The sequence below is a fragment of the Aristolochia californica genome, unplaced genomic scaffold (assembly GCF_029961685.1).
Source record: "Aristolochia californica isolate CCGP_79_NKW_82.1479 unplaced genomic scaffold, dmAriCali1.0.hap1 SCAF_9, whole genome shotgun sequence".
Taxonomy (NCBI): domain Eukaryota; kingdom Viridiplantae; phylum Streptophyta; class Magnoliopsida; order Piperales; family Aristolochiaceae; genus Aristolochia; species Aristolochia californica.
Genome location: NW_027182290.1, coordinates 23,780,263 through 23,795,811, shown reverse-complemented (window position 1 = coordinate 23,795,811; position 15,549 = coordinate 23,780,263). Strand labels below are relative to the sequence as shown.

Below are 15,549 nucleotides of genomic sequence, written 5' to 3'. Positions count from 1 at the left end.
CCAAACCCAAGTTTACCACTCCTCCCGAGATTACAGAAAGGACAAAACAAAAAGAGAAAATAATTTTGAACCTCGAGCCAAGAGTCTCTCATATGCGTCAGCCCGAGGAACCAGTAATCGAATCGGGTTCTGATGATTCAATTTCAAAATTAGGAGAAAGGCAGGAATCCGCCTTCCCCCCGACTTCTGTCTCTCTCGGGGAACGGAATGAACATTCTCAAGGGGCTACTCTAAGTCTTTTTCAAGGATCTGACACGCAGAGAAAAGATAGATTAGTGATTTCTGCAGAATTATCAAACACTCAAGTGAAGACTGATCAGGCAGAATACCCACGCCAAGGAAAACTACCTATCATGGCTCCAAGCTCTCCCCCTCTACGGAATACTTTCCAGGAAAGTAGAGGAAATTTGGAAACTAATTTATCTCAGAGAGAAGCTACTAGCCCCGTGGTAAAAAAGAATGTAGAATCGGCTCCTTCTCCCACGGACAGAGCTGAGAGTATTGTAAAGGAACTTCGCATGGAGAAAAAAAAATATGACGAAGAGACATGGAAAAATATGATGGAATTGGCACGCTTAATGGGCGTGATGTATCATGAACAGCTGAATGGGGACATTACGGCGTTGGGAGTTCAAGGCCAGGGTAGCAAATGATCTTGTTGTCTTGGAATGTCAGAGGGATTGGCTCTACCCGGAAGCGCGGTACGATATCAAGTTACCTATCTCAATTTAAGCCTTCTATTGTCATATTCCAAGAAACAAAGTGTCAAGAGATGACAGACAATATTGCCAAAGAACTTTGGGCGTGCCCCTCAATCAAGTGGGCATCGGTGAATGCAATTGGCCACTCCGGAGGTATCTTTGTTGCATGGGACACGACTAAGTTTGACTCTCTTAATATCATGGAAGGTCGTTTTTCTTTGGGTATTCAGTTCAGAGATCTCTCCAATAACAGAATTTGGTGTGTGGGTGGAGTTTACGGTCCAACTAGTTACAGGGACCGTAGCCTACTCTGGGAGGAGCTTAGTACGCTTATGGAGAATTGGAATTCCCCATGGCTCCTAGCTGGGGATTTCAATGCCATCAGATACTGTCATGAGAAGAGCCCCCCGGCTACTCGCATTACAACCTCTATGCGAGGCTTCTCAGACTTCATTGGGGGGAATGGTTTGGATGAGATTCCCTTATCTGGTAAGAATTACACATGGACAAACAGTCAACAGCAACCCGTATTATCTAAATTGGATAGATTCTTGGCATGTAACAATTGGTTGCAGATGTTTGGAAATGTTACTGGAAGAGTTCTGAACAAGGTAGGCTCAGATCACTGGCCTATCTTGTTGACATCAGTGTTTGAAAAATGGGGGCCTTCGCCTTTCCGGTTTGAAAATTCTTGGTTAATGGAGGAAAATTTTGAGTCTCTTATTGATGGTTGGTGGGATGAGGGTCCAAGTCTTGGCAGAAGGGAGTGCGCATTCCCCCTAAAACTGCGCTTCATTAAAGGAAAAATTAAGGAGTGGGCCACTAGTCGTCATACCTCTTTGATTGCCGAGAAGGCTTCCCTCATATCTCAGATTGCGGCTCTGGACGTGGTGGAGGAACAAAGGTACTTAACTTCTGATGAATTTTCGCTTCGGGTCTCTCTCAATTTTAAGCTCAGCACGATTCTGCACCAAGAGAAAGTTCGATGGAAGCAAAGAGCTAGATTCAAATGGCTAAAAGAAGGAGATGCAAATACCAAATTTTTTCATGCCGTCGCTTCGGCAAAAAGGAGGTCCAATCGAATTACCTCATTATGCATTAATAATGAGGTAACGTCGTGTCAGATCTCAATAACTAACGAGCTGGTTAAGTTTTTTACAGAACTAGACTCGGAGGAGTGTACCAGCAGGCCAAAGCTTACACACATTTGTTTTTCTCGCATCTCCCCAGCAGCGGCAGCACTAATTGAATCTCCTTTTTCTTCGGCTGAAATTGAGCGGGCGGTCCTGGGCATGGAGAGTGACAGGGCACCTGGCCCAGATGGTTTTAATGGAGACTTTCTGAAAAAGTTTTGGGCTCGGCTGAGAGAAGATATAAGTGCTATGATCCACGGCTTCTTCAGAAACGGCATCACATACCACAGCATTGGCGCGTCATTTATCACATTGGTGCCGAAAAAAGCAAGTGTTGAAAAACCTGAGGATTTTCGCCCCATCAGTCTGGTTACGAGTGCATATAAAATCATTGCAAGAATATTAGCACATCGTTTAAAGGCAGTGTTGCCCATCGTCATTCACAGAGGTCAAGGTGCTTTCCTAAAGGGGAGAGAGATTCTGGATTCCACAATGGCTGCACACGAGCTTATGGATCATTTCAGGTGTAATCAGGACCTAAGAATCGCCCTAAAGCTTGATCTCGAAAAAGCTTTTGATAGAGTAAATTGGATCCTGCTTGATGAAATAATGGAAAAAATGGGATTTAGTGAAAGATGGCGATTTTGGATTCGGAATTGTGTGGGTTCAGCATCATATTCCCTTCTACTCAATGGCTCGGTATGTGGACTCTTTAAAGGAACCAGGGGTATTCGACAAGGGGACCCTCTTTCCCCGCTCATATTCAACATAGTAGCAGAATTCCTGTCCGCTATGTTCTATTCAGCGGTCGACCTTGGATGGCTACCTCCAACAAGTCCGCACCGGGCTTTTAATATTCCAATCCTTCAGTACGCAGATGATACTATTATTTTTGGAGTCGGAGATATGCACAGTGTTAGGAGGATAAAGGCAGTATTGGGTCTTTTTAAAATAGCAACTGGGCAGAAAGTTAATTGGGGGAAAACATCTCTCATAGGATTTAACGTGGACCAGGAGAACCTTGCAGAGATGGCAAGTTCATTTGGTTGCTCTACTACTGCACTACCTGCCAAATATCTTGGTCTCCCTCTCTTTCATGGGCGACTTTCTAAGAACTTATGGAACCCGGTGCTGGAAAAAATTGAAGCTCGTTTAGCAACTTGGAAGGGGAGGCTCCTCAGCAAAGCAGGTAGATTGATACTCCTCAAGTCATATATTGCTGGCATACCAAACTATGCGCTATCCTTTATGCCCTGCCCGTCATCGGTATGCAAAACCATGGATAAATTGAAAAGAAGATTCCTTTGGAGAGGTTCGAGTGATTCCTTTAAATATCACCTGGTTAGATGGGATGAAGTTTGTTTGCCTAAGAAATTAGGTGGACTTGGGATTCGAAAATCAAAAGAACTGAACAAAGCCTTGCTTCTTAAGTGGATATGGAAGTTTAACACAAATTCATCAAACCTTTGGAAGGATATGGTTCGTACCAAGTTGGGTTAGAATTCTTTATGGTGGATGTCAGGGGAAAATCGGAGAAGGCTATCATCAATTTGGAGATATCTTCATTTACTTCTTCCAGATTTCTCCTCAGCTTGTAGATTTTTTGTGGGTAACGGCAGGTCTCTTAAATTTTGGGACGATTGGTGGACAGGACAGGAACCTTTGAGAAACTCTTTTAGCAGTATATTTCTTATCTCCACTCAAAGGGAGATAACAGTGGCAGATGCTTTCGAGGGAGGTGTTTTGAGTCTCCATCCCAGAAGGGGTCTTTCTGATGTAGAAGCAATGGAAGCAAGCCGCTTACTGGATTCTTTGAATCATGTCAGGATGAGGCCTTCTAATGCAGACAAGCTCATATGGTGGCCTGACAAAAGCGGTAAATTCTCAGTTGCATCTGCATACAGACACATTAATGGTTGGGACTCAACGCAGAGGGAGCTTGATATTTATTTTGTGTGGCGGCTTTGTTGCCCTCCAAAAGTAAAATTCTTCATGTGGAGTGTCTGCCAAAATAAGATCCTTACAGCGGATGTGCTTCGAAGAAGGGGTCACCCCTCAATAGACTTGCTATGTCCTCTTTGTAACATTGAAGAAGAATCCGCCAGCCATACCCTGTTATTATGCCCGTATTCTTGGAAGGTTTGGTCCTCTATCTTTTGCAATTTCAACTTGCAAATATGTATCTCTGCAGATCTGTTCAGTTTTAGCAAGTCAATCTATGGTTATCCCCTTCCTGGGCTCGGTAAAATGATGCTATCGGCATGTGCCAGTTTTGTGCCATGGGGGATTTGGAATGAACGGAATAGGAGGAGGTTCGAGGCTAAATTTGAATCTGAGAAAAATGTGGCGGACAAAGTGATGGGCCAAATATCCACCTGGCTCTTGACAAAAAAACCTTTCAGTTCTTTCAAGGGCACTTCTATTCGTGAAAACTGGAGCAATCTAGCAAGGATGCATTTGGGGACCAAGACTCAAGTTATGAAAGAGTGGGCGCCCCCAGAGGTTGGATACTTAAAGTTGAATTTTGATGGTTCTTCTCTCGGTAATCCGGGGATAGCAGGTTTCGGAGGTGTGATTTCAGACTCATTTGGCAACCAGTGGTTTTCTTATGCGGGTCCATTAGGCATCTCCGACTCAACGTCTGCAGAGCTTCATGGTCTTCTCAACGGGCTCCGGATCTTCAAAGATAAATGTAGTGGCCCAATTCACATTGAAGGGGATTCCAAGGTAGTCATTGGATGGGGCCGTGGCACTTCTTTTTCGCCATGGAGGCATTGGGAAAATTTCCAGGAGATTTTAGAGATTGCCTCCCTATTTTCTTGTGTTTGGTCTCACACTCCAAGATCTGCAAATTCGGCAGCAGATGTGCTTGCCAAACAGGGAGCATCTCTTCAACATCTTGTTGTTACGGATATGCTCCCTATCTCTTTGTAATTTTTTGTTTTTAATGGATTACATCTTTATCAAAAAAAAAAAAAAAAAAAAAACTGGAACTCTTTACATTACTTCCAATTGTAGAGACAGTTGCAATTGCTGATGTTGTTTTTTATTCTGACTTGTGGCATTATAGGCTCGGTCTCATGAGTGAAAAGGGAATAAAAGTGCTTCAGTCCAAAGGGAAGCTACTAGGGTTGAAAACTGTAAACAACAATTTGTGTGGAGGCTGTATTTTCGGCAAGCAGAAAAGGGTTAGCTTTTCTAAGGCTGGAAAGGAACAAAAGACAACAAAATTGGAGTTAGTTCACACATATGTGTGAGGGCCTTCAGTTGTTACCTCCTTTGGTGGTTCAAATTACTATGTGATATTTATTGATGATGCAACCAGAAAGGTATGGGTTTATTTCTTGAAAAAGAAATCTGATGTCTTCTGATGTCTTTGATACCTTCAAGAGATGGAGAGCAATGGTTGAGAATGAGACAAATATGAAGGTGGTGTGTTTGCAATTAGATAATGGGGGAGAATACATAGATAATGATTTTACGCGGAACTGTGCTGATAATGGAATCAAGATGAAGAAAACCATTCTTGGAAAACCTCAACAGAATGGTGTGGTAGAGAGGATGAGTAGGACTTTAAACGAGCGTGCCAGAGCATGAGATTGCATGCGGGATTGCCAAAGATGTTTTGGTCTAAGGTTATTAACACCGCTGCATATTTGATCAACAGAGGTCCCTCAACACCATTGGATTGCAAAATACCAGAAGAGGTCAGGAGCGGCAAAGAGTTAAACCTTTTTTTCTTGAAAGTTTTTTGTTGTGTTTCTTATATTCATATTGATTCTGTTGTTAGAAGTAAACTTGATACTAAATCTAAGATATGTTTCTTTATTGGCTATGGTGGTACCGAGTTTAGTTATTGATTTTGGGATGACCAAACTTGTAAGGTTATCAGGAACAAGGATGTGATCTTCAATGAAGGTTGAGAACAGAGACTGAGAACACAAGTGATGAAGCCAAAAAGTCTGAACTAATTCAGTTGAGAGATCTTCCAGCTATTGAGATGGAGAATATTGCTCAAGAAGACCAGGAAAACATAACCCCAAAAACAAACCAGAACATTCATGTGACTGAACTCAAGAGATCTACCAGAACTAGCAGGTCACCATAGAGGTACTCCCCTGCACTAAATTATATTTTATTGACTGAGAAAGGCGAACCAAAGAGTTATGAGGAAGTCGTGCAAGTTGATGAACTAACCAAGTGAGAGTTGGCTATGAAGGACGAGATGGATTCACTGTTATATAATTAGACATGACAGCTGACCGAGTTACCAGAGGGGAAGAAGGCTTGCAGAATTAATGGGTGTACCAAATAAAAGACAAACATGATGGCAACAAGCGGTACAAGGCAAGACTGGTGGTAAAAGGCATTGACTACACTGAGATTTTCTCTCTAGTAGTGAAATTGACTACACTAGAACAGTGTTGGGACTAGTGGCAAATGAAGACTTGTACTTAGAGCAATTGGATGTAAAGACAACCTTTCTTCATGGTGATTTGGAGGAAAAAAATTACGTGATGCAGCCACAGGGTTTCAAAACACAAGGTAAGGAGAAAATGGTGTGGAAACTTCAAAAGAGCTTGTATGATCTTAAAGAAGCTCCAAGACAGTGGTATAAGAAGTTTTACACCTTTATGAGTAGTAATGGTTTCTTGAGGTACCAGGCAGATCATTGATGTTATGTGAAGAAGTTTGATGACTCCTATATCGTTCTACTGCTATATGCCGATGACATGTTAATAGCAGGTGCTTGCAAATAGGAAATAGAAAAGTTGAAAAGGGAGTTGTCCAAGAAGTTTGCAATGAAGGATTTGGGTGTTGCAAAACAAATCCTTGGGACGAAGATTACTAGGGACATTTTTTTTTGAAAGAAGCTATGAATATATTGCAAAAAAAAAGGGGAGAATACAATACCTAGCTAAAAGTGGCCTTCTTCCACAACAAGCTGTTGGAGGGAAACGCCCTGTTTAGCTTGAAGTCAGCTAAATAATTAGTCGATCTTGGAATGTGATTCCATTTACAGTGTATTTGGGAAATTAAAATACATATATCCTAATATAACTCCCAATGCCACCAAGGAGGTCTTGAAGGCTTCGAACACCAATTGATAATTACTTTTGAATCTCCTTCAACGCAGAGAATCCCCTCCATCTTTTGCTTGAAGAGTTTCAGCCCATTATATAGCCCGTGTAACTCTGCACTTGTTGAATTTGATATACCAATCGGACCCGCATATGATAAAAGAAGGTTCCCATTTTCATCATGAATCTCTCCGCCAAAACCTGCAAGACCTGGGCATCCAAATGCACTTCCGTCGAAGTTTAGTTTAAAGTGCCCTACTGGAGGTCGAGACCCAGTTACCCTGATAGGAGGTCTAGGCGGAAAGGATTCTGCAATCAGTCGCCAATTTCCGCGCAAGTTTGATCCTTGTAAGTTACAAAATTCCTTCCGTAAGAGTACCCAAGATGACACTTGTCCAACGATTCTATTACATAGAATTCTCCAAGGAAGAGATTTTTTATTAATTTTTTTATTGTTTCTCTCTTTCCATAAATTCCAGACCATGTACCCAACACAACAAGAAATTAATATTTTCCCTAGTTTGGGAAGACAAGCACTTATTGTTGTGAAGATTGTGTCATGTAGAAATTGAGAATAGCAATATTGTAAACCAATTTTGTTCATTAGTTCGGTCCAAACCAAGTGAGCATATTCACAATGCAAAAGGGTATGATCAGCAGTTTCAGGAAAGGAATTGCAGAATGGGCACAATGGGTCCGGGACACTATTTCCACGTCGAATTAATGCGTCGGAGGTTAAGATTTTTTTCCGACAAACGGTTCAAATGAAAAACTTTGCACGTAGTGGAATATGTAGAGACCATGCAAAAGCAGCTGGATGAGCCAATTGATGTGCTTGGGGAAAGATCATGAACTGATAGGCGGAAGCAATAGAAAACATACCTTGCCTGCATGGCGTCCATATTAGTGTTTGATGAGTTTTTGATTCTTACTGCAGAGAGATTTGTGACAAGATTTGCAGCTTCCAAAACTTCATCATCTGTTAAGGCCCGTCTGAGATCTAAGTTCCACTCTCCAGAGGTCAGCCGTTGCACAGAAATGGTGGCATCCTGAACTCTTGACAGGCGATAAATACATCCATAACTATCTTTGAAACTGCTGGAACCAACCCACTAGCTTGTCCAAAACTTAGTTTGACGACCCGAACCAATATAGCATTTGACCGCGGATTTAAAGATAGGTAGGAGTTGGGCAATTTTCTTCCATACGGGGGATAATCTGTAAAGTCTCCCACCATCAAACCACCACCCAATATCTTTCCCAGCTTTGGCTTCAACCATTTCCGCCATAACAAAGTAGGTTGCACATTAAATTTCCATATCCACTTCAATAGTAAGGCCGAGTTGGTAGTTGCAATATCCCGAATCCCGAGACCACCCATCAAGATGGGTTTAAAAACATCATCCCAAATTACAAGACTATACTTTATTTCCCCATTTGGCCCATTCCATAAAAATCTCCTTTTTAAGAGTTCTATTCTGTTTCGAACAGAGGCAGAACAGTGATACAATGACAGAAAATAAGACGGTATGCCATGTAAACAAGATTTAATGAGAACCAACTTACCAGCTTTGGACAAAAGAACAATTCATTTTCCCTCTATCATTGGCTTCCTTTGATTGGGTTTATGTATTTTGTATCCCGACCACTAACAAGCATGCTCGTTGTCTTTCCCTCCATAGATGCGTGCATGCAGGTAAATCCACACTTTTCCTCCAATGTAGTTTCTCCTTTTCTTGGTGTCCTTGGCTCTCAGATTTCCACTCCAATCTTTTGCTCTCACAATGTATGTGGTGTGCATGGGTGCCTTGACCACTGAGTGAGCATCTTCCCTTGTGTTTCCTTCCACCCATGCCTTTGTGTTAAGGACCACATTTTTCCTCCTATGTAGTTTCTCCTATTCTTGTTCTCTTTGGCTTTCAGTCATCCAATCTAATTTTTGTTCATGGGTATGTGGTGTGTGCTTGCGTACATGTCATATGTGCACAAGTGTGTGTATGCACAAGTTTGAGTACATATTTGTGTCTTCGAGTCTATGTTATTGCACGTCTTCCCTTACTGCCCAGAACAATTACTAGACATAATCCTCCGCATGGTCTACAAAGGCTACCTACATAGCACAAGGTTGGCCCACATTCATCATAAGGACTTATCTTCTAAGTATCTTAAAGGACCAAAATACACTTATCTAAACAAAAAATCCATAAAAGTCTTTAGTATTGTCTTCAAAGAAGATCATCAATGGTTTTTTTAACATTAATTTCTCTACTAGAGTTGAGTCTTTTTTACATTAATTCACATTAGTCTAATCAACACAAATTTATGCTTTTTAAGCTATACATTTGTATTATAAGTGTCCATATGGTTAATAGCAATAGAAAACCTGAGAAAATGAAATCATGTTGTTAAGAGACACTCTGTGTGTAAGGGCGGCATGACTAATAAATATGGAAAAATTTCATAGAGATGGCATAGAATTGTTTTTTTTTAAATGATACTGAATTTTATTATGAGAGCTCAAACGAGCAGATTACAAGAGGGGAAGCCTTCCCAAGATGGCATAGAATTGTTATTATGCAAGTTGGTGGTGTCCTCTTATGCCTTTTTCTTTTTAAAGTATGTAGCCCTAAGGGTATTGTCATCAATGTAAACACCTTCATACAACTATAAATATAGCCTTATGGTACGGGGTAGAGCATCCAAGCCTCTTCCTCTTGGCTCAAATTTGTCCATTCACCTCTCTTTTCCTCTTCCTTCTCTCCCTTGGTTTCTTTTCTCCTCTCTCCCAAGAGCTAGAATTCCTCTTTTCTCTCCTTCCCTTTAGATCTCTTGTGTTTATGTCTTATCCCTAGAAATCAACATGATATCAAAGCGGGCAAAGATCTGAGATGGAACAAGAGAAGAAGATGGAGAAGAAAGGGAGGAAGAAGAAGAAAAAGAAGAAAAGGAAAAAAAGGGAGTTTCTCATTTTTCTTGAAGTCTTTCTTTCTCAACTCCTGCTTTCCATTAGATGTTTAACTCTCTTAGCGTATATCGTTGGAAAAGATCTTTGAATCTAGTTTCCAACTCAAAAAGAATTGTTGTAAATAGATTTTTCTAGAGAGGGAAATCGGCATCTGAAATAGCAAAGGTCAAGCAGCAAAAAAGTTTCGTGTAGCAACAGAAAGCCTCAAATTTCTGAACAGTTTGTACCAAAATTTCTGAGAATTTATTTTGAGAATTATATCTCAAAAGAAAGCTATGTGAGTTTATTTTCTATCCTAATAAAATATCTTTCATGCTGGTATCCTGTTGCATGCGGAGATCTGAATTTAAAGCGAATTTTTTGCTTCCCTTTTTGAGTTGCTAATGTTGGTTAAGTTTTCTATTTATTTTCAAAATCTAATCAAGATTTTACCAACTTGAGTATCTTTCCTTACGTAAAAGTTTCTTTGTAATTGATCTCGCATTACATTAGTTTCCTTAAGAGAAGTTTTTCCCATTATGAGTTTAGTTTCCTTTTTTACAAAGTCTGAAATTTTTTATTTAGAAAGTTTTGTTTCCTAATTCTAGATTCCAAATAAGTGTCCTAAATCTCCCTTATTCCAAAATTATCTCTTCAATATTTTCTTTGCAAATTGGTCAAGTTGTATTAAAAAGTAATTGCCTTATATGAGAAGTCTATATTTAGAAAATTTCCAATATTATGTTCCATCTCAAAACTTTCTTAGTGGGGGTTTTTTTAAGTTTCCTTGATCATCATGTTAATAGAGGAATTATTTGTTTATCTCCCTCTTGAGTCAAACCTTGTCACTTTTAATCCATCTTTTGGTCTAAAAGCGCCTCCTTCTTACATGGAATTAGGAAAAGTTGCATTGTGCACCTCCTTCCTTTTGAAGTATGAGAGTTGCTATCTTTTTATTCATACCCTTAATACCTCAAAGTACTTTCTTCAATTTGTTTTTGTTAAAATCACTTCAGAGCAATGCTTATAGACCCATTACCTAAAAAGTATAAGAGTATGTCCAACATCCAGTTTGAGTCAAGTCTTTTTATTCTTCAACCAAGAGGTGTTTTTTATTTGAGCTACCCTTCGAAAGTGAATAGTCTCTTTGTTGTGCCCTAAAGTTGGGTTATTTTTCCACCATTGCAATTGAGCAAACTGTGTTTTAGACTATGACTGGTTTTGAACTGGTGTATGGAGCTTTGTCGTATGGCAAGTGATTTTTCTTCTCTCTCCATTATGTTGTGCAAGTTGGGTCTCTTGGTAAAGAACAAAGAGATCCCCAGCTTGAAGGGGAGAAGTAAAAGAAGAAATACAAGATAGAGGTAACCAACAATAAATAATTCCACGTATTGTGATAATCAACTTTTATGTTGCTAGAATCTCTAAAGGCGGAGACAAGATGAAGATTACAAGAAAGATGTGCACAAGAACAAGATGAGTCAAAGCAAGGTAATCAAAACAAAAAAAATTCAAGCACACAAGTTTCTTGACCAAAATTATTTGCAAGTGAAGTTACAAACACTAGCTTGAGGGGGAGTGTTAAGAGACACCCATGTGTGTAGGGGTGACATGACTAATAAATAAAGAGAACTTTCATAGAAATGGCATAGAATTGTTATTACGCAAGTTGGTGTATATCCTCTTGTCTTTTTCCTTTTAAAGCATGTAGCCCCAAGGGCATTGTAGTCATTGTAAATACCTTCACACAACTATAAATATAGCTTCGAGGTATGGGTAGAGCATTCAAGACTTTTCCTCTTGGCTCAAATTCGCCCATACGCCTCTCTTTCTTTTCCTCTTCTTCTCTCCCTTGGTTTCTTCTCTCCTCTCCCAAGAGATAGAATTCTTCTATTCTCTCCTTCCCTTGAGATCTCTTGTTTTTATGTCTTGTCCCTTGAAATCAACACATGCATGAAGCACATGACAATAATATACACTGGTTGTACAGTTGATACTTCACCTTAACAGCTAAACATTTTCATGGATCCCAGACTACAAATGATTAAGAATACTTTGCAGAATAAGGCAGAAAACCCTTGTTATGTAGTCATATGAATCATTTAAATCAGATTATCCATATGAAACTACAACGTGAAAAAAAAGGAAAAAGAAAACAGTAGCAGAAACCTTCATGTACTGTAAACCAAAGAACCTCTGGAGTAAAATCAGTCAGACACTATATGGGGGGAAGACTAGAGAAAACTCCATAAGGCAGCAGAACTCTTCAGAGTTCTGCGTTGCCTTATAAGCCCCACTCCCTCGATCCATGACCACTGACTAAACTCTACACACATGCATACAACTAAACCTGACCATCCCTAACTCTAACATTCCACGTTTTTGCCTTCGTCTACATAATACATAACCTGAACCCATTACATCCACACGTGTGACTAATTACATTAGCATTTCAATGACTATGCTCATCAGAAGGTCCTGCAGGTGAAGAATTTGATACACTAAGAACCCACAGGAAACTTATTTGAATACAAAACCCATACCTGATCCTTCCCAATTAGTTTGTACTTTTTCTAAATGTTACCAGTAATGAACTTAGAAGATCAAAGTCAGTGTCTCCAGGTGAAATAGGTATAGCCCCCTTGATCACCCAGGAGTTATACACTCATCGGAACTCCCAGGCACCATTAGTGTCACTGTTTTTCTATACAAGGAAGCTTCCGTGGTCAATGAGGTATACCTTCCAGGAGCTTTACCCGTGAAACAGTAGGGAGCTGCTGGTGATGATGATAGTGTGAGTGTCAATCCAACCAATAGTAAAGAAAAACAGAGAAAATGAAAGCATGCAGGAAGCCCAGAGTTAAGAATAATTTCCAGCTGTATAATGATGCGTCATCTTTAGAGCTAAACGTCTTCATAAGTCCAGGAACAAAACAGATTATAATACTTCGCAGGATATTAGACGGAAAAGACTTGCACTGTATTCATGTTTATTATTTACAAGCAGATTATTTATATCGAAGTATAACATGAGAAAGGAAAACAAAAACTGTGAAAGACCTGTACATAAAGTAAAGTAAACCGCACAACATTTGAAGCCAAATCCAAATCCTTAACACACTATACGGGAGGTATGTTGGAGAACGAGAACCCTTTGTAGCCCTTATACGCATAATACGCTATTCTCGTATAATAGAATCCTGGTATGAACAGAATCGATCCCAAAATCGCGAAAAATATACCTGTTTCATAGTTTCCATTAAAAGTGAGTGAAGGTAAAAGGGGGGATGAAAAGGAAAGAACAGACAACATAAGGAAGAAAAAAAAAAAAAAAAAAAAAAACTGGTTTAGCATAAGATGTCGAAGATTCATTACCATGAGCTCTGTCGCCTCCAACCCTTTCATAAGCCATGAAAATCCCCATAACGATGCCCAGGGTTCCAAAAATCAGCAAAGAGACAGCAAGAGCAATTTCTTTGATCGGAGGTCGATTATGGACAACGTAAGAAGTCTCCATCATTAGATCTTCATCAGAGATCGAGAAAGCATGATCAACGTATGCCATTTGATTCTTCCTATCGAGCTTCAATCGACTTGCGGAGGTTTTCGTTCACTAGCTTATTGCCTTGCGCTGCATTTCGCTTAAGAGTACGGCTTTGGTTCAAGAAAAGAGGAACGGAACCCTGCAGGAGTGGCAAAGTTTGACCCGACTCGGTGACCGCCGACACGGTGACCAAACCCAAGTCCGACTCTTTTTTATTTGATTCAAAAAAAAAAAAAAACTCGCTACCTTAATACAAGTCAAAGAGAAAGAAGTAAATAAGGTCTAAAGCTAAGTTTGACCGTATACAAAGAGCGAGGAGAAAACAAATGAAAATAAAATAACATTTACTTTCTCTTATTTGGTAAAGGAGAGAAAAATAGCTTTTGGATGCACATAGAAAATATAAATGAAAGAAGAAAAAAAGTAAATAAATCTTTTAAAAAATAAAAATTAAAACCATCAATTAAAAGTAGAGGAAAGACATAATATTCAAAAATTAAATTTATTGCATTCAATATTCCTATGAATTTGAAGTGTGTGTACTCTTGAAAGCTACATTAGAATCAACCAAAGAAAATATATTAATGTTTGACAAGAAAACGAGATAAATTTTTTTGGCATTATTTCAACTTGTTCGCATGAATATGTTGAGATTTTATTTTTTATTTCTTTTGATTTTAAAATTTTTAGACATCCTAATTTTTTTCTAAAATAATAGTAATTATTTTGACTATTATATTAAGTATTATATTTTAAAATACGAAGATAATAAATTATTTAATTAAAGTATGAGAAACTTTAATTCAATCTTTACAAAATACCAATGATTGGCCCAGGTGAGGGTTAATTGAGAGTAAATTAAAATCTAAGTGCATAGGAAATGTAAAATTCAAGCACAAGAGTAAACAATCAACCACAAAGAATACAAAGATTTTTTGTTCTCGATGTTCCCCTAGTGGTAGTTAGGATCCAAGAACTCTTCCTTAGAAAATTATTACTAAGCTAACTTAGTAGTTTTTACTCAAACTTACAAAGAGACTCATGGCTATCATAGGCTTAATGAAGTGCAATCCTCATTTGCACTTGACACAATCTTTGCCAAAGAGGTGCCCTTATAATCACTAGATTCTAACTCTAGTAAGGCACTTCCTTCTCTAGATTCATACCTTTAGATGACCAACATTATTGGTCTTAAGATCTCTACCCTTGAGGTTTTGATGATGATAAACATTTTAGGCTAATTATGAGAAAAATAATACAAGGGAAGATACAAGTGATGTCATTGTTCAAATGCAAAGCGAAAAAAGCTTGAGCAATAGAAACAAGAAGCCTAAAAGATTGTTTGGATAAGAAGCTATTGAATAGACTGTGTCCACAAGAATGTAGCTAAAAAATAAACATCAAACAAGAGGATGATCAAAGAGTTGCAAGAAATAGAAGCCCACAGACAAAAATGTTTTTCGAACATGAATGATATTCAAACATAATGAAGGAACAAAGAGCTTTAAAAAAAAGAACATTGAACATTATTTGAACAAAGTGGAGATACAAAATGCTCATTAATAACTAATCTAACCCAAGTGTCATTTAATTCAAGCAAAGAAACATAAACCACACCAAAGAGCATGATGTTTGAATAAAATCAATGTTGGAAGACCCCCCAAGCCCACACAACCAATAAAGACTCACATATCGAAGTGTATTAGAATATGGGCCCAAACCCATAAGACCATGGATGACCCATGCATCCAAGAGATATAGAAGACGGGATCAAGGCCCACAGATCAAGGAGAAGGCCTGTAGGCCCACATACATGATGGCAGGATGGTAAATAAAGAGTTATCTCATAGAGATAACATTGATATAATTAAGTTAAAATTCCAGAGTTAAAACCATAAACCCTAAGTTCAGGGGTATTATTATAATATAGTAGTTTTATAAATCTATAAATAGGGGGTGGATTAGGAATAATCAATTCCATAACCCTTTTTCCTCCGGTTTTCTTCCAATGAGTTTCTTTCCCTTTTTCTCCTGACTCCCATCTATGGTTTCCGATTCAAAGAAAACCCTTATTTTTTCCCCTTATTTTTTTCTTTGCTCATGTTGTTGTTAGTTATTTTTTCTCCCATAGTTGTTTCATAGTGCC

At 38.9% G+C, this 15,549-nt stretch overlaps 1 protein-coding gene across 1 annotated transcript; it reads right to left on the bottom strand.

The window, feature by feature from the left end:
- Positions 1-12,778: 12,778 nt before the first annotated feature.
- LOC137942080 (uncharacterized) lies at positions 12,779-13,596 on the bottom strand. Its single transcript, XM_068787760.1, has 2 exons — positions 13,235-13,596; positions 12,779-13,101 (listed from the first exon to the last, which is right to left on the bottom strand). Exons 1-2 carry the CDS (start codon positions 13,422-13,424, stop codon positions 12,980-12,982), a joined length of 312 nt encoding a protein of 103 aa, XP_068643861.1. The 5' UTR covers positions 13,425-13,596; the 3' UTR covers positions 12,779-12,979.
- Positions 13,597-15,549: the final 1,953 nt, after the last annotated feature.

Excerpts from the sequence above, each read along its gene's own strand:
- LOC137942080 (XM_068787760.1), bottom strand. The coding sequence starts at position 13,424 with ATGGCATACGTTGATCATGCTTTCTCGATCTCTGATGAAGATCTAATG. Across the intron at positions 13,102-13,234 it reads TGGAGGCGACAGAGCTCATG|GTATATTTTTCGCGATTTTG; the intron begins GTAATGAATCTT and ends ACTATGAAACAG.